Genomic DNA, 27,077 nt, shown 5'->3' with positions numbered 1-27,077 from the left:
TGAGCACCGGAGACAGCCTGGTGATGCCTCCCCATGGTAAAGTGGAAGACACAGGGGTGAGGACAGGCTCAGAATGGGGTGCTATCCTGTCTGCAGGGACTCACCTGCTCCCAGGAGACAAAGCAGCACCCAACAGAGCAGCCTGGAGCCCATGGCACAAAGGGGCAGGCAGCACTGTGTCTGTGCTCAGGGCTTGGTCCTCCTGGGAAAGAGCTAAGTTCTCAGCCTTGCTTTTCCTGGTGGGAGGGGCATACTGTGATGTCACTGTCCTATGTCCTCCCCTTGCAGGCCTCCTGAGGTCCACTGCTCTCTGTTCTGCACAGCAGAATCCACTGGGCCTGTGAGGGAGGGAGACAGAGGCTAGGGCAAGAACACAGGAGGGAGCCTGAGGGTGCCTTGGATGAGGCGTGCTTCAGAGACATCCCACCTGTGCCAAGGATTCACTTGCTCCCAAGAGACAAAGGTCTTCCCATCAGAGGTACCTGGAGCCCATGGCCAGGTGGGATAGAGCTGGTCAGGTGTCACCCTGCGAGGGATACTTGTCCTCTGAGAGCTGGGGTTTTGGGCATCGCGTCTCTGAATGGATGTTAGGCTGTGATATCACTACTCTGATGTCATCTCTGCAGGTTCCCATGCATCCTGCCTTCCTCGTTATGCCCCTGGCTTACCCGATCCAGGACCTCTGCTTTGTGCTGTTGATACTCTCACATACCATGTGGGGCTGGACTGAGGTTAGGCTGCATGTCCCCCCCACAGTTCCTTTGCTTTTCCTTCCAGGCAGTTGTTCCTCTATCTGCCCCTGCCCTGGACATGCAGGTTGTCCCATCCCAGCATGGGACACCCCATCTTCATTCTCCCTCTTCGGCTCACAGAGGCTTCCTAACCCACGCGTAGCTGAAGTGCATGGCTCCCTGATGAGGGGCACACCTGCAGTTTTATGTATCCGTCATCACATTTTTTAGTGAGCACAAACATCAAGCAAGGCTGCTCCTTAACCCTCCCTGTCCCAGGCTCCTGGCTCTGTGCACGCCCGAGACATTTGGAGCTCAGTGGTTCCACAGCACCCCCATGTGGCCCACTGCGCAGTAACCAAGATTTTGCCATTGTTAGTGGACTGAATATTGATGCCCCTCCAAAATACAACCCCCAGGGAGACAATATTTGACGATAGGGTCTTTATAGAGAAAATTATGTTTACATGAGTTTATAAAAGTGGAGCCCTGATCCAGTATGATTAATGCCCTCTGAGATGAGACACTTGATGTCTGGCTTGTTCTCTCTCCACCATGTGAGGATTCAACTGGAAGAGGGTGCTCTGCAAGCCAAGAGGAGGGCCCTCACCAGAGCCCCACATGCTGGCATCCCCATTTCATGCTCTGGAGTTGTGAAAAAAAAAAGATTTGTATTTAACCCATGCAGTCTATGCTATTTGCTGTGGCTGTCTGAGCTGATGGATACAGCCTTTCTAACATGGTGCAAGGGACATGGGACATATTTAAATTAGGAACGATTTCACCATCTTGACTATTATACTGTTTCTCTAGGGGAACTAAAAGAAACCCCCACATTTTAAAACTTATGTTCTTCAAGATCACTTTTTGCACTGTAAAAGGGAAAAAAGTGATAGAAAAGAAATGTTGCCTTTGAGAAAATGCTGATGAAGGAGATGATGCAAACCTGGCCTAGCTCAGGTAGGTGTGCTGCAGGAAGAACTGTGCCAGAATCACATCAAGTCACCCCGTCTCCCTCGCGGCAGGCAGACTCTCAGGGATCTGTGGGTGATTTATTATTAAAGTTCTTTTTTCTGTGATGACTCCAGCCAGCTTGCTCCAAGCAGACCTTTCAGACCACTCTGTGCTACATGCCAACTAATCAGCTTATCCAAAAATAAACAAAACAGTACCCACTGTTCCCATGCCGCTGGGGAATTTGTTTCGTTCCCATCTATACTCTCTCTTTTAGAAATCCTCTTTTTGCCTGAGTTCACTGACAATATCCTCTTGCCCATTTTCCCATATATGAGTAAAGATATGTGCAGAAAATGATTAAATTTCTAAGTTTCTATTTGTGGTTCTATACTTAGTAAGCTAAGAAGGAGAGGCCAGACTGGGTTTAAAAAAGAAACATGAGACTAGGGAAAACAGAATCTGAGAAAGATTCCGTTACAGAACCGCTATCCTTCACTTGCTACTTCTGATTTAGTTTATTTCCAATCCAAATTTCTTTAAATATCTACATTTGACATATCTGTTATCAAATTTTAAGAATAGTTACATATATACAGTAAATCTAGATATTGTCATTATGAAATTTCTTGATTTTTAAGTCCAAAGGCAAATGACCCCATGAGAAAGCAATGAGAAGAGATTCCAATCCAGCTGCATCTGACATTAGCGGTCACTAGCCAATGTGCCAGTGAGATATGATCAATGACCGGTACCTCTTCCAAGATGCCATCCAGAGAACAAAAATACCCTACTGAGGGAGTATTCATGGATATAAACCAGTTAAAATTCTCTCAAGTTCAGATGGCAGTGTTCTATAACTTAATACCTTTTATGGATTTTCTGCATACCTCACTCTCCAAATAGAAGAATCAGCTTCTTTCATAACAGAAGCTGATTATCTGATGTGGTTTCTGATCCTAGGGAAGGTAAAGCTACTACACAAAATCATAAAAATATAAACTATCAATAGAAGTCACGTTAAGAAAAACTATGTATTTTTTACTTTTAAAGGAATACCTAAAATAAAATTGCTAGAGTACTGGTCAATTCTTTACTAGAAAAAGAAACAAACAGATATTTAGATTGCTTCTGAGATGCCTCATATCCCATGATGAATAGCCATTATATTTCAGAGAAGAGGAGGCTTAGATAATATTATAAAGAAGTGCAAAAGACCAGCGCACTCGATCTGACTGCCCCTAAAATTGCAGACTTGTAGCATCTCCTGGCTCCTTCCTCGAGCCTGATGAGACAAGAAATAACTAAGAAACCAGAAACAAACTGAAAATCATGAGAATCTTCTGGGAAGACTGAAGCTATTTTGAGCCAGAGAATGAAGAGATGAGTGGTAAGTCCAAGACTGCAGTGAGAAAACAAACCGTGAACATTGGTTAAGCTCTGCCCTGTCTGACTTCCTCCTTGCGTGGAGACAGTCTGATCTACATTTAAATTTCAGAAATCAATAGGAGAAGCTAAGCGCGGTGGCTCATACCTGTATTCCCAGAACTTTGGGAGGTAAAGGCGGGAGGATCACCAGAGCTCAAGAGTTTGAGAGAAACCTGGCAACATAGCAAGACCTCATCTCTACCAAAAATGTAAACAAAAAAATTAGCCAGTGGTGGTGGTGTGTGCCTGTAGTCACAGCTACTTGGGAGGCTGAGGTGGGAGGATTGCTTGAATCTCAGAGGTTGAGGCTGCAGTGAGCCATGATTGCATCACTGTACTCCAGCTTGGGTGACAGAGTGAGACCCTGTTTCCAAAAAAGAGAAGGTTCCCAGCTACTCGGGAGGCTGAGGCAGGAGAATGGTGTGAACCCGGGAGGCGAAGCTTGCAGTGAGTCGAGATCGCACCACTGCACTCCAGCCTGGGCAACAGAGCAAGACTCCGTCTCAAAAAAAAGAGAGAAGGTTCTGCTACCTCAATTCTTATACAGATAGAAACTTTAGAGGAAAAAATAACCAATGTAACCCCAGAAAATATAACTTGATTAGCAGCAGCTGACCAGTTACCTGGGTTATCATTGAGGTCAAATAAGCAAAAGAGAAACATAAAAATGTCAGATGTTAATCAAATAAACTACAATTAAAGTTAAAATATAAATGGAAATGACAATAAGAAAGAGAGAAGTCTGAGAAGCATGGTCACTGCAGGTCTCAGCAAAAGCTTCCCAGAGAAAAATAGGGAGCTAAGTAGAGAGCATGGCTACCTTGTACCAAGCAAAGGGGCTAAATGATTACCTGGCCCACAGTTGTGCTAATGATTTGAGAAAGTGTGTGGAGTAATTACAGATGGCAGAATCTAAGTTGAAAGCACGATATTAGGAAGCTACATCTTCCATTGGAATGTGCACTGGGTTTTCCTGCTTACTTCAATTTACAGGATTTCAGCCCAAATGAATCCATTTTCACCTCCATGGCCTTGCTCATGGAGTCCCTCTGTAACCACAATCGGGCATTATCATAGAACCCCACTTCTGCCTCTGGCTGAAATCAAGTGTTCCTGACTTGGTGAAGATGTTGCTCACTTTGCCCACCTTCTAAGGCAGGAGGAAACCCTTTCTTCACAGAAACTCCAAAGCCATTAAGCACGGACTTCTTTCCAGAGGTGACTAAATTTCTCTTTATGAGAACTTTTGTTTGTTCCTTCCAGCCTCAGAATTCTGTGAGAGCACAATCATATGAAGGGACATGTAGACAGCACTAGCCCTGTGCAATATACACATAAAACAAGATTTACTGGGGAAAACTCACAAGCAAGAAGCAGAAACACTGACTCAATTATCCACCCCTTCCTTTGTCCATGCAGAGATGTGCTTGGATAGGCATAGCTCCATGCATTGTGGAAAGTCTGCCAAAAGAAGGATCCATCACCATTCTGCCATATGTATTATGGAGACAGTGGGAGGTGCACATTTAAGGTCTACTCATGGTAGAATACATAGCAGGGGTAGCTTCTGGGCTGGAAAATTGTTTCGTGTGATTGGAGATTAGAGGTATACCCAAGCCAGTGTTGCGAGGGCTAGCTAGAAGCCTTTGCACTATCTCAATCTGACTGAATTAATTGCCTGCCAAATACTGATAAGGGTGAAGGTAGAGAGACAAAATTAAAGGAGACAGAAGGGTACTCTCATTTCATAGGGGTTGTGCCCAGGTACTATCAAGAAAGTGGAAAGGAAAATTTTCAGACTGAGGAAAAAGTTTCACAATACATATATCAGACTAGAATATTGTATCCAGATTATATAAAGGATTATATATAATATAAAAAATCCTTTATATTTTATAAAGGATTCCTATAAGTCAATATAAAAGATATATAATTTAACCTTTAAAACTGGGCAAAAGCATTAATAGGTATATGAAAAAGACATATCTGCAAATGGTAACAAAAACATTAAAATGTCCTCAACATCATTAATCCTTAGAGAAATGCAAATTAGAACGCCAATGAAAGATTAATATTATGCCAATAAATTCAACAGCAGACAAAATAAACAAATTCCCCAAAAAACACAATTACCCACTCAAAAAGTAGATAACTTGAATGTCCATAGGGATATTAAAAAATACAGGTAGAAGTAGTTTTAAAAATTGAACTCATAATAATTAAAAGCATTTCCAGAAAGAAAACTCCAGGCCCAGCTTACTTTATTGATGAAATTGAGCAAGTTTATCAATTTACAAGTTGTGAAGAATAAATAGTACTAATATTAACATAGAAGCAAAAATCCTTAACAAAAATCAAGTAAATTTAACTCACAATGTATAAAAAGATTAATATCTAATCAGTAGATGAGATTTGCCCCAGGAATGCATAATTGGTTTTATATTTAAAAAGCAATTAATGTAAGTCACCTTATTTAAAAATTACTTAATTAGATACAAAAATTTTTAACAAAATACTGGCAAGCTGTATCCAGCAGCACATCAAAAAGTTTATCTACTGCAATCAAGTAGGCTTCATTCCTGGGATGCAAGGTTGGTTCAACATACACAAATCAACAAATGTGACTCACCACATAAACAGAACTAAAAACAAACCCAGATGATCATCTCAATAAACACAGAAAAGGCTTTTTGACAATCCTATTAAAATCTCTGTAAACCTCTAGCCAGCTTTATGACCCAGGAATGTCTTTCCCAAGACTCTGGGAACCATCTTTTTGAGATACAATCGTCAAGGAAGATAGAGGCCCTGTCTCCCAGTTTTTGTGGGAGAGTAGGAGCCTAATTTAGGATCCTAACTTTGCTTAGGCAAAAGCCTAATTTTGACAACTAACTTAAGAGGCTGCTCCCCCCAAGTTGCGAAGCTACCTCATTTCATAAAACTGTGAGAAGAATATCTTCTCTTTTGATACAGCACAGATGACTGTATATCTTGGGATAGGGAATCTTTTGTCTCTATAATAAATGAATGAATGAATTAGTGAATGAAAACAGATAAACAGAACAGCCAGGACCCACTCTCCTCTCTAAAGGCTAATGTAGAGCTGCACTCTGGAGGCATTAGGCTCTGAGCCTGATGATTGAACACATTGGGAATAAAGAGACCAAAGGGGGAAAAATAATCCTTCAAGTGTCAGTCTGGAGAGGCAATCCAGGGAGGCGCTGAGATCTGAAACCAACAAGGAGGCTTCCAGCCAAGAGAAGGAGAGTGGATGAGTCAGGAAACTTCTAGACCATGATCCATGGGCTCTGCAGCAAGGGGAGCAGACAGAGGCAAGTTTGCTGCCTGCAGGGTTCAGAGAAGGTGTCTGTGCATATGTGGAGCTTTGATCAGGGCTAGAATTCACAGTCTAGCTTTCAGTGTACAAATGAGAAATTAGAGAATAGACAAGCTGGGATATAGAGTAATAGAACTGGTGAAAATAGACACATATTTCTCAAACATATTTCCCAAAGGGTGAGTCTACTACTGTCCTCTCTAGCTGGCTTCTGCACTGGGACCCTTGCCTGGAAGTTCCTTCTCTGATTTCCCAGTGCTCAGTGCTGCTTGACTCTGCATGACAACAACCTATGACGGAAGGGAACCCTTGGTCCCAAAGAAGAGTCATGGAAACCACTGGACATGAAGTGTCAGGGGAACACAGCTCCTCACAGGACGGTGTCTGACCCAGTGCAGGGTGTGCCTCTGTGGTGACACAGGTGATTGTTCAGAGGGTTCTTATAAAATTTTAAGCTACACCATCCTTACAGCATGCTTGCTTTATTTCAGGAATTTTTTTTTTTTTTTTTTTTTTTTTTTGAGACAGAATCTCACTCTGTCACCCAGGCTGGAGTGCAATGTCACAGTCTCGGCTCACCGCAACCTCCACCTCCCGAGTTCAAGTGATTCTCCTGCCTCCTGAGTAGCTGGGATTACAGGCATATGCCACCACACCCAGCTGATTTTTGTATTTTTAGCAGAGACGGGGTTTCACCATATTGGCCAGGCTGGTCTCAAACTCCTGACCTCATGATCCACTCGTCTTGGCCTCCCAAAGTGCTGGGATTACAAGCATGAGCCACCATGCCCGGCCTATTTCATGATTAAAAAAAAATTTTTTTTTTAAACTAGATCTGAATATGTTTATCTTTTTTCAAATCAGTTGATGGGGCAGAGTCACACTCAGGCAAAAGGAAACCCACACTCTAAATATGTGCATAGGATGTAAAGTTGCCACATGGATGAATTAGCAGGTGCTATGATGTTCTGAAGCTTCTGCCGGGGCTCTTGGAGGAAATGTTCACCCGAGCCCTCCGTGGCCCCCACGGCTTCCTGGCAGGCCCCGAAGGTTTCTGCACAGGAAAGCGGTGACTCTGCAAGGCTGTGTCTTGGCTGCTGGCGCAGAGATACAGGGCCAAGTCTTCTGGCTGCAGGGCGTGTAGGTGAAGGTTTAAGAGAGAGCTGTTGGGGCATTCAGGTGAGAAGCGACTTGGCACACTTTCATTTATAGAGAGTTTCTTATAGCTGTAGACAAACATGAGCTCCGGTGGCTTCTTAGCTTTCTGCTTGTACCAATACATAGCCCTGTGCCCCATATGTTGTTCACATTTCAAAGACTTCTTATTTGTCATTCCCATGACCAGGTGTTTTGGTGTCTGGGTAACTTCAGTGTCTATGGGAACTGTAGGAGGAAAGGGACAAAATTCAGGCAGAGCCCAGGAAGAGGGTTGTTCCTGCAGCCACAAGGAAAAGGGTTGGAGTCCAAGGACAGACAATTTCAACCTAACTCACCTGCTCCCAGGAGACAGAGAACCGCACAGCAGAGCAGCCTGCAGCCCATGCTAGCCTCGGGTCTGAGATGGGGCCTCTGACTGGGGTCCTTTGGGCGAGGTGCTGGGCTCTGGTCTCCTTGGCCCTGGTTGGTGGTTTTTCTTGTGATGTCGCTGCTCCTGATAGTTTCCCCAGACCCAGGGGATGTTTCTTCCTGACTGCTTTACATCCTTTCTAAGTTCTGATAGAAGGTAGATTTGAATTTGCTGGGCTAGGATGAATCGGCTGGGGAGAAAGGGCAGAGCCGGCTTTTTACCCCCCAAGGATATTCCTCTGGCAGGGGCTCCTTTGCTCTCAGCTGCTTCCTAATTATGTGGATCCTCCCTCTATCTTTGTCTCCCTGTCTTTCAGGATCCCTCTCAACAACAGACCACTCCCATTCAAGGAATCTCCTTCTGTCCTGCGGGATCACATAAAACAGTGCCATTCAAAACGTCCCTTCCCTCAATGTCTAAGTGTGGTGGAGCCCTTTCTGCCCGGCTCTGTGGAGGGAGGGTGACTGCATGAACACGGATGCAGTGTGCACCAGCTCCCATCATTCAAGGGCATGACTGTGATGCCAACCAGCCACCAGGCACTGGGGAGGGAGCTGAGGGAGCACGAAAGGGATGAGCCACCCTCTGTCCCTGAAGTGGAGGGCATGGGGCTTGGCTGGGCTTAGAGCTAACATACACAGAATGCTGAAAAAGAACAACACAAGGTGTGTGGAGCAAAGGAAAGGGAAATCAGCTTGAAGCTGATGTTAGTGTGCTTGAGCTGAGTACAGCCATGCTCTCAGTTGAGGTACGGTTGGCTCCCCATGGGCAAGATCCCTCCTGGCCCATCTCTCCTCTTACTCTCTATCCCTTCCCCAGGTCCCTGCCTCAGAGGTTTCACCAGAGCACAGCTCCTGCCTGTGGCCAAAACAGTATTTGGCCACTCACCGACCCAGTGTCAGCATCCAGATGGGTTCCACATCTCACAACCCTGAGCAGCAGAGAAGGGTTTGAAAGTCCAGGGGAGAATGAAGACGAAGGAGGTGTTGGCAACAACACAGAGAGTCAGCAGCCAGAACGCCAGGTATCCACACACATAAGACATTCTAAATTTTTACTCAACAGAAATTGTCTATGTCTGTGTCTGGGCACCATGGCAACACCTTATCTCTACAAAAATTAGCGGAATGTAGTGGTGCCTGTGTGTAGTCCCAGCTATTCAAGAGGCTGAAGTGGGAGGATTGCTTGAGCCATGGAAGTCAAGGCTGTAGTGAGCCATGATTGTGTCACTGCACTCCAGACAGAGCAAGACTCTGCTCCCACCACACCCCTCAAAAGAAAAAAAAAAAAGGAAAAGAAATGAAACGAAATGAAATAAAGAAAAGAAAAAAGAACAGAAAATTGTCTATGTCTGGATCCCTAGTAATGAGCAGAACAGACAGTATCCCAGCCCTCTTGAGTTCTTGGGCCAGTCTGACTTGTTCAACAAATACTTCTTGAGCAACAGCTAGGAGCAAGCAGAAAATCACCAACATTTTCACCCCCAGAATTCTATTTGTGTAGGGCAATTCAACATATTCAGAAAACAACTAGAGAATAAAAATATATCTTACATAAAGTTTGAGAAATGTAATCAGTATGTCATTGTTCAATCACTTCATATATGTGATGCCATATTTCCTCATATATTAAATCAGGAGAACTGAAATGAGATGATCTCTAAAGCCCTGCCATTTCTAAAATGTTAGAAACCACATTAGTTCATCAGTTCTGTGGAGAACTTTCCAACTAGGAACCAGCTGGATGACTTCCTATGGGTCTTCTGTACCTCACTGCATAAGCTATTTATGCTTTGTGACCAGTTAAGAATTGGAATATCATCAATTTTCTTAAAAGGTACTTTTATGCCAATATTGGCTTTTCATTCTAGAGCATTTGAAGATACAAATGAACACAAATAAACACAAAAATGAGATGATTCATACTTTCAAAGTGATTTTTACCATCTATTTATTGTTGTATTACATCAGTGTTACCTTTTCATGATGATAATTATAATTGTAGGCATGAGATTAGGGTCGTAAATCTATGTTATATGTAAATCTACACGGGGCTGAGGGAAGATACTTTTCCATGATTTAAGTCAAGGATTTATAATTTAGATTTGTTTTAACCTGGCGATGTGCTCAGTCAGGAGGAAAATTGTAGCATTCTTCTAATGCAAAAATTTCATCAGATTTTCAGTGTGGCCCACAAAACAAACAAACAAAAAACGTAAAGCATGTAGATTAGAATTTAATGGGGTTGAGTATTCTCCCCCTCAACAGGTTACATATAGGATCGATCTCTATCCTGCTACAGTTGGAGATATTCTATTCACTAGATAAAAACCTAAAATTAGCCTTATTTTAAACACTAGTATTATTACCATTAAAATTGTTTCCATTGGTATCTACTTCAGCAAGAAAACACTTTGGCCCTTCTACAAAGAAGTAGAACAAATTTGAACGAATAATATTTTATTGCATTGTTTGGCTCTCAATAAGTAAACCAAATTGCAAAGACAATTTAAAAAAAGCAATAGAATTTAAACTGAAAACTTGAATAATGGTGAAAGCGAAAGGTTTAATTGTCCTGAGGACAACAGCTAACATAAGCATTTCCCACAACAAGGGGTGGTGACCAGCGAGTTCAAGTGGTCTGAATTAGGGATGGATCTAAGAATGAAAATGATCTCAGGACCATGTGAATTGCAAGAAGAGTGAAGAGTGGAATGGTAAATATGGAGAAAAGCCAAGTAAACATATTTATATAAAATAGAAGTAGTATATGTGATTGAAGATAAGAGGACATAACTGACTCCAAGACAGCTGGGATTTAGGACACAGAGTACTACCAAGGAGCCCTGAGAACCTGTGTAAGAAAATCTTTTTTCATTTTTTATTTTTCTTTCTGGGCCAGGTCCTAAGTTGTGTATGCAGAGGGTGGCACTCCCGAAGGCCCAGCAGAGAACAAACTCTGGAAGGCTGTAGACATGGGCAGGGATGTCAGAAGATACCCAGGGCAGGAAGGCAATGGCATTCAGACCCAGTGAGAGTGGAGAGTCGTGGTGGGTCACTGTGATTCCCACTAAGACCCTGGAAAGGCCATGCACTAGCAATGATGACCACATGCTGGGGCTCCCTAAGAGGGAGGGCAAAGCTGAAATAGACCCTAGCAAGTCCTACATTCAACCCTCCCAGAACAAAACCCAATACATTTCCAAGAAATAACATAATGCAGAGCCTCAAGCCTATATTGTCCACAATGCTTCACATCAACCCTTTCTAATCTTTCATGTAGGATATTTAGAAGTCTCCTAATCATTCATGCCACCCAAAAATCTATCTCCTTTCTGATCCATACTACTACCAGTGTTCCTCTACCAAAATATCAGTTTCATCATGTTGTTTCACTTGGAGTAGGACCAATGGCTCACCACTGCCTAGAGATTTGTGTCCAAAGTCCTTTCAGGTCTCCCAATATCCCCAGTCACCTGGCTATTGCCTGTTCTTGAGGAGAGTTCAAGATGACATTCATCAGAATTGGGAGACACACTTGCTGGTCACCCTTCTTGAAGAGAAGGAGCCCACAACGCACAAGGCTGCCTCCATCGGCATCTCCTCAACACTTTCCAGTTTACCTATTGCCATGGAATTTCATGCCTCTCCACATATTTTTCTGTTGAATAAAGTACTTACTGATCATCAGAATTGTCTCTTGATCTTGGAAATATTTCCTTCCCCCTCCTTTATGCTTGTGCTCATCAACCATTTTTAGCAATCCTGTGTTTTTTTCATAATGTTATATAAAATATGTACCAATATGTGCCACACAGAAAGAAAAGAAAGAGCTTCTCCCATCAGTTAAGATCTTCAGTGCATGGGACAGGCTCTTTTTTGTTTGTGGAGCCCTAATACTTTAGTGGCTTTGTTGTGAAGCCTTGCTGTAGCTGATAAACAATTCTGTGAGACTTTTGTGTGCATAAAATGGAGGACTTCTCCACTGGGTGCACTAGCTGGCTGTATTACAGACTGAAACTCCATCAGAGGCCATCAGGGAATGGAGACCGGAGCCTTGGGTGCAGGTGCACACACGGCCCACAGCTTCCTGGCTGAGCCAGGAGGTTTGTGCACAGGGATGCAGTGACTTTGCAGGGCTGTGTCTTAGCTGCTGGCACAGAAATACACAGCAGAGTCACCAAGCTCCAGGGATTTGATGTGAAGATCTAAATGAGCTTTGTCTGGAGATTTAGGTGAGAAGCGATTTGGAACTGTTTCATTTATAATGAGCTCCTTATTATTGTAGCTAAACATTATCTTCAGAAATTTCTTAGAGTCCTGTTTATACCAATACATAGTATCATGGCCCAGATTTTGTTCACATTTAAGGGACTTGTCATTTCCCATCTGTGTGACCAGGTATTTTGGAGTCTGGGAAACAGCTGTGTCCAAGGGACCTGCAAAGGAAAGAAGCAGAATTCAGGCAAATCCTAGGAGACGGCCTGCTGTTGTTGTCATGGTGAAAAGGCTTAGGGACTCCAACAGGATCTTGTCACCTGGGCCCGGGACTCACCTGCTTGGAGGAGGCAGAAGGCCACACAGCAGAGGAGCCTGCAGCCCATGGCAGAGTGAGGCAGACCACGCAAGGCCCAGGGCAGGATTCTGGTCTGCAGTGGTGAGAAGACTAGGCTGTGGTTTCCACTGCCGCTGAGAGGTGCTGCGCCAGTGAGGTCACAGCCTGTAATCATTCCCCGATTCCCAGGGTCTCCTCTAGCATGGCTCCTCCCTTTCATGCCCTGCACTTGCTCCTTTAAAGGAGTTTTTGGAATTTCTGGGAATAATTGACAGGGTGGAATTGTGGCCTCCAGGATGTGTCTCTGACAGTCATTCCTGGGCCAGCAGCCCCCTCCCTCCCTGCTCCTTCCCAGGGATCTGACCACCTCCTCCCTTCCTCTCCTTTTCAGGCCCTTCTCTCAGAGTCAGCTGGTTTCCTCTCTGGATCCTTTGCTTCCCCTTCACAATAACGCAGGACATTAATTTGCTGTCTTGAATCTTTGCTCACTTGAAGGTCTTGTTAATGATCAGTGGTCCCCTTGATTCAGGAGAGACTGGCCTGAGATTTCACCTGAATACCAGCCATAGCCACCTACTCCACATGACTGTGACGCTAATGCAGAGCAAACCCTGTTGAAGCGTTATTATTGGGAGTGAACTGCAGCCTTGCTCCCTGTGATGTTCTTATCTGTCCAAGGGGCAGATTTATGAGGAAACAGGAGGCTGCTGGAAAATATGCAGACACCATGTGCTGGGAAAGAATGGCGATGAAGGTCAACAACACGGCAGTCAGAGAAAACAAAAGTAGTTGACGGTATTGCCCCTTGAGTTGTCTGCAGAGAATTCTCCTTCTTGGTACAAAGTTTACAACCGAAGCTTATTGCGGGGTTTCTCAATTTCAGCACTACTGCCATGTTGGATCAGGTGATTGTTTGTTGTGGGGAGCTGTCCTGTGTAGGGAGGATGCTTGGCGGCATCCTGGGGCCCTACCCACCTGATGGCAATGTGACGACAGAAAATGCCTTCGTGTTTTGTGAATTATCTCCTGTTGAGGACCACAGTCCCCTTTATTCTTGCCCGTGGTACTCCTCTCCTCTGCCAGCCATCAACCACCCGACCTCGGGGGTGTGGCAGGGCTGCAGCTCCTCCTGCTCTGGTCAGCAAGGTCCAGCACTCAGACCTCAGTGCCTCAGTCAGTGGCCCCAGGGCAGGAACCTCCAGGAGGAAAACCAGCGACCAGCACTGCCAGAAAGGTATCACACACACACACACACACACACACACACACTTTGGTAGTGTTGTCATCTACTGGTGAATCCCCTGCAAAGACAGACCTTGATGGTTCATTTGTGATTTACTAAACACAGAACTTGAACTAAACAAAAGAAAAATGACCACCATCCTTCTTGGAACTTCAGGCATGCTTTATTTGTTTATAGTCATTGAATGGCTACTTAGTGCAAAGCATGAGTAAACAATATTCTCACTCTCATGATGCTTATAATCCAATAGGAGCAAAAACACATTCACACATTACTTGTAGATTAAGAATATGAAATACATTTTACATGGAGGCCAGCAAAATAGTTACTATTTACATTTAAATACTTTTTTTAAAGCATCCCATTTCCTGATCTATGAAACAATGGGCAGAAATAAATAATTTTCAACACTCTGTCTAGCTCTACAATTCTGTGAACATAACCAGGTACCCCCGTAGTTGTGGGTCTTATTCGGTACCTACCACATTGCACCACACAGCTGACATGGGAACCTTTTCAAAGAAGGAATGGTAGGGAGGGAAGGTAGTGAAATGACAAGAGGCTACATTCAATGGTGATGATCATAACTATGTAAAGATGTAACCATTCTTAAAGAGTAAACTTTAAATAAATATGTATTTCACTATTTTACGCAAGAGTTTTTACCAAATCAGACGGACAGCGTCTGGGAGAGGCACTGGAATGAAACTGATAGAAAGAAACTCGCCTCATATGAGGCAATGTTAGTTCTGGTTGTTGTTTTGTTTTGTGTTTTACAGGAGACATGAAAAGCAAAAGTGTTTTATTGTCCATCAAGAATTGTCTAGACCGGGTGCAGTGGCTCACGCCTGTAAACCCAACACTTTGGGAGGCCAAGGTGGGCGGATCACGAGGTCAGGAGATCGAGACCATCCTGGCTAAAACGGGGAAACCCCGTCTCTACTAAAAACACACAAAAAAAATTAGCTGGGCGTGGAGCGGGCGCCTGTAGTCCCAGCTACTAGGAAGGCGGAGGCAGGCCTGAACCCGGGAGGCGGAGCTTGCAGTGAGCCGAGATCCTGCCACTGCACTCCAGCCTGGACTACAGAGCGAGACTTGGTCTCAACCAAAAACAAACAAACAAACAAAAAAGAATTGTCCAAAGGATAAGAAGGACAAATAAATTGATTATGTACGTATTTTCTGACAGGGCCCGCCATACTGGAGAAGGGGGAAAAAGCTACAGAAAGGAGAGAGGATAGACGCTGGGATCCCTGGGAAGAGCCAGGCTGCCGACAAGAAAGTCAAAGAGGGAAGACAACATAATAATTTTATCATGGAGATAACTTAATCCACAAAAAGGTGGAGAGTTGTAGGAGCAAAAGGAGTGAGACAGAAAGCTGCAGAAGAACTAGAACACGTCGAACTGAATGATACCAGGATGCATATTTTGAACATGGGTCATATTTTTGGCTGTCCAATATTTAAACCCCATCTTATATTTGAGCAGTTCCCCAAAGTTTGGGTCTTGGCGGGAAAAGCAAGTGTGTTGATATGTTTATAAGCAAAACCTTCCACCCTTCTAGAACCAAACTCTCCATCTCTGCCTCTTCTTTTTCACTTCTCATGAGAATATCACTCCACCTGGCAGAGTTGTCTCCCTCTTCCAGCTCCCCAAGAACGCACGGGAAATCTGTCCTGTCTCCTCTGGCGGAATAGAATGGATGAACAACCTTTTGTGTCCAATTACGTCAAATTTAGTTTCCTGAGCAGGGTCTTAGGAAGATTTCATTTCACCTGATTCTGTTTCTCTCTTCACACATGCTCAACACTGGGTTTCCAGGTTTGCAAGGGGACGAGGGCCATGGTTTCACTTCCATTCTATCAGCTGGCTGCTAGTTACTCGAGACTCTGACCCTGATTTAAAAAAAAAAAAATTATTTCATGATGACAAAAATACAAAAGTCAACATTGCATATCAGCTCATGGGATCATATCCCTGCAGGTTGACCAGCAGCTGCCAGTTTTCCAAATGAAATTCAGACCAAAATCAGATAAGACATCCTGTCTCAGGCCAGGTGTCCCTCACCTTTGCAGAGCATCAGTTCATGCTATTTGCCTGTTGAGCTATTAAAATCTCGCTTGTTCACTTAAAACATTTACATTTATTATTTCTATTCTTATATGAATCACAAATGTTTAACCCACAGTCATTTTTAGCAACAATTAACATAAATTAAACGCAATGCCATGATGGATAGAGATTATTTATTAACAGTGAAAAATGATTATACGTCATCTTATTTTTGTTACTGAGAAGAAGTTCTAGATTTTTCGTGAGGGTAGGAGTTTGAAAAGTCCAGGGGGACCCTGCCTCTCCAACCCTACGTTAGTTAGTCACTTGAGATATTTAATATTGAGCTTAGAAGTGTGTGTTTCGCATACTCTGGTTTTAGGACTTTAGCTGATTTGAAAATGGCCCATACTACAGAAAGTTAAGAAATTTAGATTCTAGCATGTAGAAATGAGATTCCTATCTTCAATACCTTCTTTTGTTCCATTCCAAAATAAACTGCAAAATTAACCTCCACAGGACAGCTAATGGTTTTCCTGTTAAACTGTTTGGCTAGACTTTCACTTCTGGGCAGCATGCTAGAATATGCATAGTAGAGTATAGAGATATTCTGAAGCTCCCTCCTGCTGAATAACTAGAGCCTATAGAAAATGTATCTTTGCTGTATTTTTGGATTTCCAAGAAGTAAGGGAAATTCCAAATGCTTTTTGAAAAGGCGAAACAGGAGGCTGTAGTCAAAACAAAATGAAGAGCCTGTTTCAGATGTGCATCCTGGAGGTCTGTCCACGCCACCTTCTTTCCCATCTCCAGGTGTTTGGCATCATCTTTTGATATCTGGACAAGTCTAGCTTCCATGGGTCTTGGTAGACAGGGATAGATATTGAAGCTGGAAGCTGGAAGGGAGTCTGGTGAGGCTGTTTTGATAGAACCATTTGCTCAGACCCAGGAGACAGGTTTCCTATCCTTCGAAGAAGCCCTTGCTCCAAGAACTTAGAGGAACATTCAGAAGAGGAAAAAGGAAAAAAAAAAAACCCTTTCTAGCTTAGGTCTTTCATCATTTAGGGTCAGGAGAATGGTGCTCCAGGTATTCTTTGGTCTGATAGGTAGATTTCCCTTGGTAATTACTCTCTTTGCAAGATCCCTCAAGGAAGCCCTGATTTGTCAGGCTCACTGCCCAGGTTCCAGGAAGTCATTTCATGGCAGGATTGAGCTGGAGGAGAGGCCCAGCATCCAGAGCCTCTCTTATTCCTCTCAGGAAGAGTTCCTCCACCGGCATCTGCTTGTGAGCTCTGCTCTTTCCCAGCTCAAATTCTCTCCCTTTCTCATCCCATGCAGGGTCACATGCAACAAATCTGGCAGTCTAGGCTCTTTGCTATATCAAAAACACCTGCACAGCAAGGCAAATGAAGAGTCTATATTTATCCTCTCACATTTCAGCATTAACACAGCTTCTGCAGACCACATTTTCCTCTGTTGTAAATAAACCCAATATTTCTTTTAACTGTCTCCCATCCTGAGAATGCTCTGCCCTTCCTCTGAGTTCCCTTAATCTCAGTAGAGTCACAGCTCCTCCTTGTGGTAAAAGGTCAAACGTGTCAAGACTCTGTCCCATGGTGGACCAAAGGCAGAAGGGTAATAGAACTCTTGGAAATAGAGATAATCTGGCCGGGAATGGAGGTTCATGCCTGTAATCCCAACACTTTGGGAGGCTGAGGAGGGCGGATCATGAGGTCAAGAGGCCAAGACTATCCTGGCCAACATGGTGAAACCCCATCTCTACTAAAAATACAAAAATTAGCTGGGTGTGGTGGTGCACGCCTGTAATCCCAGCTACTCCGGAGGCTGAGGCAGGAGAATCGCTTGAACCCCGGAGGCAGAGGTTACAGTGAGCTGAGATCGCCCCACTGCACTCCAGCCTGGGTGACAGAGTGAGAATCTGTCTCAAAAAGAAAAAAAAAAAGGGAAGGCAGAGAGGTTCACTCCTTCCTTTCTTCAAGATACTTCTACCTAAAATAAAAACATAAAACATTGCACCTCACCTTTAATAAATATAGAAACTGGCTTTCAGAGTTAATAGACTGATTTTTTGCAGAACAACACTCCCACCAAAAACAACTAGAAAAACTTAACAAAATATAAAAATAAACGTTTGAAGTCACTTGGAGCTACTGAGGCAGTAGAACTTAAGGGATTGGGATCTCAGCGAGAAAGGAGAGATCTAACAGACCACTTTCGCCTCAAGTCATTTGCCAGTTTTATATCGTTGGCTAAGTAGCTGAGAAGAAAAGGGAAGACTGAGAGTGTAGCAGGCTTTGAGGAGCATCCACCACCTTTCTGGTCTGGAGAACATTTACGTTCAGTGACTACTGAATAGGAGAGGAGCCTGGCAAAGACCCCAGGCCTTGGTGCTGGGGGTAGAAGCAGAGATTGACTGAAAATGAGCACGAAGGAACTTTCCGGGTGGGGAAAGATGAAATGTTTTAGAGCTGGATCACAGTGATTGTTGCACAACTCCACGAATTTATCAAAATTCATTGAATTGCATGCTTGCAATGGGCAAATATTATGTTATGTAATTTACAATTTGATTTAGCTGTTAAACTTCAGACATCTAGTTGGAACTTACATGGCTAAGAGCAAAGGCGAACAGCCATCATGCAGGCTGAAGCTCAGGTCTGATCCAGCTCATTCATCAGCTCAATTAAGGTGATCCGCCCCTGCTACAATTCCCAGCAGAAGCAAAAGTGAATCATTTGAGGAAGATGAAATCATTCAGAGCCTCAAATTATCTCTATAGTTTTTATATACAATATCCGGCATTCAAGTAAATTACTAGTTGTATGAGAAAACAAAATCACATGCCCAGAAACCAAACAGAGAAAACAGATGAAAGAAATAGACCCAAACAGATGCAGATGTTAAAGTTATCAAAAACTGGGTTTTAAATAACGGATGTTAATATAGTCAACAAAGTAAATGACAAAATGTTGAATTTTAGCAGACAACTGGAAATTGTAGCAAGATTTAAATGGAAATTCCAGAACTGAAATATACAAAATACCTAAGATTTAGACTTCAATAGGTATGTTTAAAAGAGGAATAATTTCTTAAATGAAACTCAAGAAGTTAATCTGGCTGCTTCAGGTTAAGTTGAAAGTGACAAATTCATTCCTGCCTCTGCCTCTAGGTGTCTCTTGGCTTTTGCTGCTGAATTCTGTTCCTGCACTGCCTTGTTTTATTCTGGCGATTCTCATGCTGGTCTAGAACTCTGTTGACCTTGAAATGGTGTGAAATATTAGACTCCATGTTTTCTACTCTCTTAACTTGTTATTTTGTGAGCTAGCATCATTAGCCCAAATGCATCACACCAGGTTCACAGGGTCATCAGATAGTTCTGCTCTTGACCACATGCTGAGCAAGAGTCATTGATAATTGAGTTCTTTGTACCAAGCCCCTTCTTCTGAAGATTTCTGTGAGCACCCTCTATATTCTCATGGAAATACCTGAACTCCCACTCAGGAATCATCTCGCCACCCTAGAAGTTAAAATGTTTTCCTAAGAAACTAAAACAAAAAAATTCTAATAAAGATGGCCAAATGGGAATGAGGAGAAGATATAAGTTACTTGGTTGTGTACAATTCTCTCATATTCAGAGCCCACCATCACACTCACACTCTGTAGTATCTGTAAACATTCTTCAAATCCTACAGTGTCTGGTCATTTCTGCCCAAGATATCTTTGGTAATTTAATTTCAGATATCTGTCTATTTGGAGACAGCTGCAAGAACAAACCCAACCAGAGACTTCCTTTTCTTAGGCAGGAAGTGGGAGCTGGCGGCTGGGAGGGAGGCAGCTCTGTGAGGGATTTTGCACAGGCTGGAGTTGTCTTTGCAAGGCTGTGGCTTCACTGCTGGCACAGAAGTACATGGCTGAGTCCTCCAGCTTTGTGGACCGGATCTTCAGAGTGAAATTTGATCCATCAGGCCTTTCAACTGAGAATTGATCATCGAATATTTCAGACTTCTCTGAGATTTTATTATTATAAAAGGAAACCAGAAACTCGACTTTCTGCCCCAAGATTTGTCTGTACCAATAGAAGTATAAGTGATTAGAGATGGGGACACAGCGCAAGATCACTTCCTGTCCCATCTGTGTGACCTGATGGCTGGGAGTCTGGGTGACTTCAGGTTCTGTGAGTCCTGTGAGAAAAGAAGAAGATTAAGAGAATGGTTTAGAATTGTCTTAGGTAAGTTCAAAGCAAGAATTTCCTAGAGTCTAAGCATCGACCTGCTTTCAAGAGACTAAAAATTGCCCAGCATACGAGCCAGGTATCCATGGCAGGATCACAGCAGGAATGAGGCCTTTCCTAGCTCAGGCATCTGGTCCTGTGGAGGAAAGGAGGGGCATTTTGAGCTCCCATGGCCCCACAGGCAAGGTCTGGCAGAATTACTGGTGTCTCTGGCAACACCCACCATCCCTGGAGCGCCCTCTATAGGAGAGAGGAGGGAGCCTTTGTGTTGGTGCAGAACCTGACAACGCAGGGCTCTACTCAGCCCCTGGGGTCTGATGGTGTGTGCAGGACTGAGGGCCATTAATTAATAAGAGCAATGCTGGAAAATATGGGGGTCAGCAAGGTAACCCTGAGTACAAAGTCTGGCTCAGAAATTCCAGGAGGTCTTGTTCTCTTATTACCTGCTGTGAGTAACAATTCAGGTACAACAGACTCCACGGCTGATAATGAATGCCAAGAAAACTTGGTATTAGGATTAAAGAGATAGAAGGAAAAAGAATCAAGTATGAATGTTATAAATCCTGTGTGGAAGAGAGCAGCCAACAAGAAGTTGAAACTCTGCACATGCCCCAGGGAGAGGGAACTAGAGAACAGTGATCCAAACCCCATGGGGAACTACTGTCCTCAGGGTAAGGCAGTGATAGAGCCACCTGAGGAGGGGATTGGGTATTCTTTAGTTTTTCAAAAAAAAAAAAAAGAAAGAAAGAAAAAGAAAAAGAAAAGGACCTGGCGGGCGCGGTGGCTCACGCCTGTAATCCCAGCACTTTGGGAGCCCGAGGGGGGCAAATCAAGAAGTTAAGAGATTGAGACCATCCTGGCCAACATGGTGAAACCCTGTCTCTACTAAAAATACAAAAATTAGCCAGTCGTGGTGCTGGGCGCCTGTAGTTCCAGCTAGCCGGGAGGCTGAGGCAGGAGAATCGCTTGAATCTGGAAGATGGAGGTGGAAGTGAGCCAAGATCGCACCACTGCACTCCAGACAGTAAGACTCTGTCTCAAAAAAGAAAGAAAGAAAGAAAGAAAGAGAGAGAGAGAGAGAGAAAGAAAGAAAGAAGAAAGAAAGAAAGAAAGAAAGAAAGAAAGAAAGAAAGAAAGAAAGAAAAGAAAGAAAGAAAGAAAGAAAGGGAGGGAAGGAAAGAAAAGAAAAGAAAAGGGCTGACCATACATATTTGGAGCTGGGATGAGGGCTGAGATCCAGGGTCTAACTTGAGTCAAAAGAAAAGTCAAAAAACGGTCCATATTGGAAGGTGGATTGGTGAGGCCAGAGTGTTAAATACCTCACACAACATTTCCCAGAGGCACAAACCGACTGAAAGATACTTGGAAAAACTTAAACTTGACGGCATCTGTCCTACATTCAAGTTCAGGCACAGTCTCATTCAAGACAAACTCAGGCCACAGGCTGCAGGAGTCTGGGCAATTTAGCATTGCCACATCCAATAAGTGACAGTATTATGATCTGAGATGTCTGCTGAGGTCCTGTGGAATGCTGAACCGAGCGCTGAGGCTCAGCTGGATGCGTTGCCCCCACGGCTTTCTGATTAGATCCAGGAGGTTTGTGCACAGGGAGGCGGTGACTCTGCAGGGCTGTGTCTTGGCTGCTGGTGCAGAGATACACAGCTGAGTCTTCTTGCTGCAGCGCGACCACATGAAGGTATAAGCGAGAGCTGTCAGGGCATTCAGGTGTGAAGTGATTTGGCACAGTCTTGTTTTCAATGAATTCCTTACAGTTGTAGTAAAACATGAACTCCAGGGATTTCTTAGCTTTCTGTCTACCAATACATAGAATCATGTCCCAGATGCTCACGTTTCATTGTCCTTTTACTCCCCATTGCTGTGACCAGGTATTTTGGTGTCTGGGTAATTCCAGTATCCATGGAGCCTGTGAAAATAAGAAGCCAAATTCAGACTAAGCCTAGGACAGAGTCTTCTGAAGCAGTTCCATGAAAAAAGCAAAAAATTTAAGGACAGAAATTTCCCACCTGTGCCCAGGACTCACCTGAAACAATGGACCACACCACAGTGGAGACTTCAGCCCATGGCAGGGTCACCCAGGGCACAGGCAGGGGGACCCCATGTCTCCCTGCTCTGTGTCCTTGTAGTCTGGGTGTGCTTCCCTGGCCCTGAGACAGGGGCTGCTTGGGAAGTCTCTGCTCCTGTTGGTGTCACTATTAGTGTCTACAGCTCACACTTCCTCTTTCCTTTCCAAGCTTGGCACTGGCACCTCAAGAGGTGGGTTTAGACTAGCTTCTCAGTGCCAGGTGTGCAGGGCGGGTTCTTTAGACAGTTGCTTTTTTCTTAGCAGCTGCCTGCCCTTCCCACAACGAATGAATGGGTCTCCCCTTCCTCTTTCTACTTATGGCTCCCCTCCTCCCTAACACACAGACCCCTTCCCTTTGGGCAGATGCCTTCCCGATGCCTGTCTTGGACCCAGGATGAGCACACTCCAGCTCCCCTCCCTCATCTCGGTGAATTCCAGGAGGCCACCTCACCTCACTCAGTGGAGCCCTTCCCCAGAGCCAGCTGTGCATCATTTTAAGACCCAGTAAGGTAATGCCAACTAGGGAGGGAGCACCTTTCAGTGGGTGCTCGGGGGGACATGAGAGGAATAATCTGCGACCCCTACCCCCAGGGAGCATCTCACCTACTTAGGATGCAGGACCTGAACACAGACTAGAATAACAGGAGGCCCTAAGGGCGTGAGCAGAGGGACTGCAGAGATGCAGGTCCAGGTGGAATGGACTTTAGTGTCTTCAAGTTGTCCACACATGGTCTCTCAACTACAACAAGGAGCAAACCCTGATACCAGAGCATTTGATTCCTTCGTTAGTCCTTTCCTCCCTCCTGCCTCTCTTCTCCCTCCATATGACTCAGGAATTTCACTAAAGTCGTAGCTCCTCCTGGAGGTGAAAGAGGCACATTGCCCTCATCTCAGCCATCTGCCCTCAGTCCTCCTGATACAGCATTGAGAGAATAGAACACAAAGGGATTCCGCAGGGGAATGCACAAAACAAGAAGGCATTTGAAACACCGAAGTAAAGGTTTAGCAACTCTAACTACCACCTACTGGTGAAACGCCTCCAACAACCTCCATATACACACTTAAGATATCAAAATAATATTATCCAATAGGTATTTATGGAACACATAACTATATGTCAGGCACTGTTTGAGGACCAGGAATAGAACAGTGAATAAAACCAACTCTCATGGGCACGTGGGCCATTTTAATTTGTTCAAACAGCTTTTGTGAATAATATTTACATTCTCAAAGTGCTTCATGGATTACAGGAGCTATAAGACATGTTTGACGTGGGCTGGGCGTGGTGGCTTACGCCTGTAATCCTAACACTCTGGGAGGCCAAGGTGGGCGGATCATGAGGTCAGGAGTTTCAAACCAGCCTAGCCAATATGGTGAAACCTCATCTCTACTAAAAATACAAAAAAATTAGCCAGGGGTGATGGCGTGCGCCTGAAGTCCCAGCTACTCAGGAGGCAGAGGCAGGAGAATCGCTTGAACTCGGGAGGCAGAGGTTGCAGTGAGCCAAGATTGTGCCACCGCACTCCATCCTGGATGACAGACTGAGACTCCATCTTAAAAAAAAAAAGACATGTTTGACATGTTTAGAGATAACATCTAATTTGGAAAGTTTTACAGGGTATGCTTTAGGAGGATTAAAGGGTTTTAGGTGCCTAAATCATTTCATCTACTGACCTTCTTATTGCCTCAATCTTGAAATCTGGTTGTGGGGAGAGGCTGAAATAATTTTCCCCAACTGTCTACCCAGCTCTGAAACAATGTAAGCCAAGCAGGGTAGACTTCACTAGGCTGCTGTGCCAGAAGCTTACATGGTTCATGGCCGCTGTCAAAATACTTTACAGAGTGCGGGTGCTTAATACATATTTGCTTAATTGGTCAATGAATAGATGGATGGAATGGAAAACAGTAAAAATCATATGTAAAAGGTAGGTCTAAGCACTTAAAAATTGTGTTTCTAATCTGCTATGGTTGGCATTGGTATATTTGTATCTGCAAATCTACAGAAATCGGGTCATAGTCTCAGTATGTAAGGCTGGAATGTAACTGATAAAAATAATTTTTATTTCAAAGGTTTTATTTATGAATAATAATCTTTCAATGTTGATGAAGCATTGTGCAAAGATGATATGGAAATAGAGGGATTGTTAATTCTTAAATTCTCCTTCCTGTCAGGGTCCCCATCATTCTTTCAGCATTTCCTTACTTTATAGCACAAGGGGTTCTAGGCTTTTCCTGCCTGTCTTGGTATCTACTATATGTCCAAAAAGTCCTGGTTCCTTCTAGTGGACAGTGGTATTTAGAAAACAGAATATGGATACTAGATCTTTTGGGGTGCTTTTGGGGTGAACTACTCTTAGGTATCACAGTGGACAGAGCTGTACATACGCATGTGTTTTCACAGTACACATATATTTACAGGTATCTTTAATTCCTGTCTATACATATTGAGAAGCGATGAGTTCACACTAGTTCCAATCCCATATTATAAGGTTTATTCTTGTGTTCTTGTGTTCTAGTGTTCTCTCTTTCCATATTTGCAACTCCCTTATCCAATACTGAGAAACATGGTTCTGTTATCCTTATAGATTTACGTATTTGATTAGTCCCTTTACAGGTAACTAAATGTGTGCTGTGGCTGCCATCATCTCTCCTTTGTAAATGGCCTCCTCTCTCCGTTCAAGTTCTGACTTCCTGTGCCATGGAGACCACCCATGTTGAAACTCTCCTCACCTCAGTCCAATTTCTGACACACCACACAAGGGATGCCTTGCCCCACGCGGTGCCCTTTGCAGTCTGCTGGGGCTTCCACAATCTGCAGGAGGCTGCTTTCCTCATCCCCTTTTGACTCCACCCCACTTTTGGGGAGACATCTTCCACATGCTGCATGGTCTCTGTCACCTTCCAACAGGCCTCCCTTCTACACAGATACAAAGAAATGCACGTTAGTCCTCTGTATTTCATGTCGCTGTGTGTTTATTGCATAACTTGAGGCACCTGACTTGGGCGATGAGCAGGGAAGACCTCAGGACCTTTCAGGAAGATCTTCTTAGTGTACAGGGTGATGGTTGCAGCTAATGAGCTTGTTTGTACTTGATTTGTCTGGGTTTCTCTGAGCCCTCTGTAGTTCTATTATTCTTCACCTTGTTCTCCAGGGAGGAATGCCAATTTCATGGTTCTAAAAGTCCTAGGTTTTTCCTTCCATACTAAAACACGTTTATGTGAGTACTTATCTCTCTTACTGGAGTGGATCTTCCTAAGATCACAGGCTGTATCTTAATCACTTCCTTTTTTCTTCTTCTTAATGCAACCCCCTTCCTCACCTGCCAGCATTTACAGACCACCTTAAAGGTGCAACAGCAGCTGTTCCTGATAGCCCACCACATGCTCTTACCATTCTCTCCCTTGAAAGTGGGAGCTGGGTGTCACCTTCCAATGCTTTCAGGTGCACAGACATTCTAATCACCTCTCATTCATCTTGCTAGGACCAAAATCTTGAGAACCACAACCAGATGTTTTGTTCTCAGCATTTGAAGGCCTGCCTGAAGTCTAACTTCCTCAGGCACTGATCCTAAGCTCTGTTCTGGTTACTGAACACCCACTGACCACAAATATATAGAAGGACCCTGATTGCAATGGGTGCCATGTGAAAGGGGGAAATAAATCCATACAAATAAAAAAAAAACTACAGGTTATTCATCTTGGTTTTCAGTGTGTGTGAATATTCTAGATGGTGTGACTGAGCCAATATTGAGAAGAAATAACTTTTTTAAATCACTATATGATATTTGACTGATCATCAAATAATCGGGCACAAACTATTCTCATCAGCATTCATAGACTATATAGAAAACCAATTATCATTTGGGGATTGATGCAATTAGAGAAGGTTTTTTGAAGGAGAGTACTCTAAGCCAGATCTTAGGGCAATCTATCTAATTCTGTTCCAAGTATTTTTTTTCTAAGAAACTATTTCTGCTGAATTGTCTACAAAGAAGCCAGCATTAGCTTTGACTACTACTACCTGGCATGCTATTTCCCAGTAATGGGGAGACACTTTTTTGATTTCCTTTCACAATTTGTAACTGCTACCTAAAGAGAAAAATGTATATTTGCTGGGCTGGAGTTTTCACTTATCTGACTCATCTTTAACTATTTTAGAACTTACAATCTTCTTTTGGCTTTGTTGACTACTTATCTTCTTACTATCTCTCTCCTGATCCTATGTCCCCAAGCTATAGGACAGAGAGAAAAAGATTCAAAGCTCTAACGAGACGATTTTCCAGCTCGATAGAAGGAAGAATTTTCCAGAAGGTCCTGTGGTTTCCTGTCCAGAATAGAGGCTGGATGACTGTTGGTGAAGATGTTTTGGACAAGGCTTAAGTGCCCAATGGGGCAAAGAAGAACAGAAGAACTTAAGCATCTACTCTATGCCAGAGACAGTGTCATAAACTGGAAATTTTAACATACAATATTTTCTTCAGAAGCTCATATTCTAGTTGAAGAGACAAGGAAATCAAAGCCTGAAACAAAATTCAAAAGTTATAATAGCAACATGCACAGGGTTTCAAAATGGCACCAATAAGAAATAGAACGGATTAGCATCTAACAAATTGGGGCATTATGGCGGTAGAGTTAGGGGAGGTCATAGGTTAATGTCAGAGATTAATTATAGATAGAGATGATACTTCAGGTAAATTTAATGGATGACTAGAAGTTCACCAGCAAAGAGGGAAAGTAACCTCATTCATTCATTCAGCAGTTATTCACTGAGCAATTACTATGTGCCACGTACATACCGGCTTTGAGGTGTAATAGTGAGCAAATCAGACATCATTTATGCCCTCAGGAATTTTAAACAACCTGGAAAAAATAGACATT

The 27,077-nt window shown here is 43.6% G+C and overlaps 2 gene segments (V, D, J or C); both read right to left on the bottom strand.

Annotated features, from left to right (window-relative positions):
* Nucleotides 1-7,294: 7,294 nt before the first annotated feature.
* LOC472539 (T cell receptor beta variable 4-1-like) lies at nucleotides 7,295-8,125 on the bottom strand. The segment is given in 2 exon segments: nucleotides 7,295-7,833; nucleotides 7,944-8,125. Coding segments are annotated over 2 exon segments (474 nt in total).
* Nucleotides 8,126-12,162: 4,037 nt separating this feature from the next.
* LOC463792 (T cell receptor beta variable 3-1-like) lies at nucleotides 12,163-12,980 on the bottom strand. The segment is given in 2 exon segments: nucleotides 12,163-12,455; nucleotides 12,572-12,980. Coding segments are annotated over 2 exon segments (513 nt in total).
* Nucleotides 12,981-27,077: the final 14,097 nt, after the last annotated feature.

The sequence above is a fragment of the Pan troglodytes genome, chromosome 6, assembly GCF_028858775.2.
Source record: "Pan troglodytes isolate AG18354 chromosome 6, NHGRI_mPanTro3-v2.0_pri, whole genome shotgun sequence".
Lineage (NCBI taxonomy): Eukaryota > Metazoa > Chordata > Mammalia > Primates > Hominidae > Pan > Pan troglodytes.
Note: the sequence above shows the minus strand (reverse complement) of the source record. Positions and strands in the feature narration are given on the sequence as shown.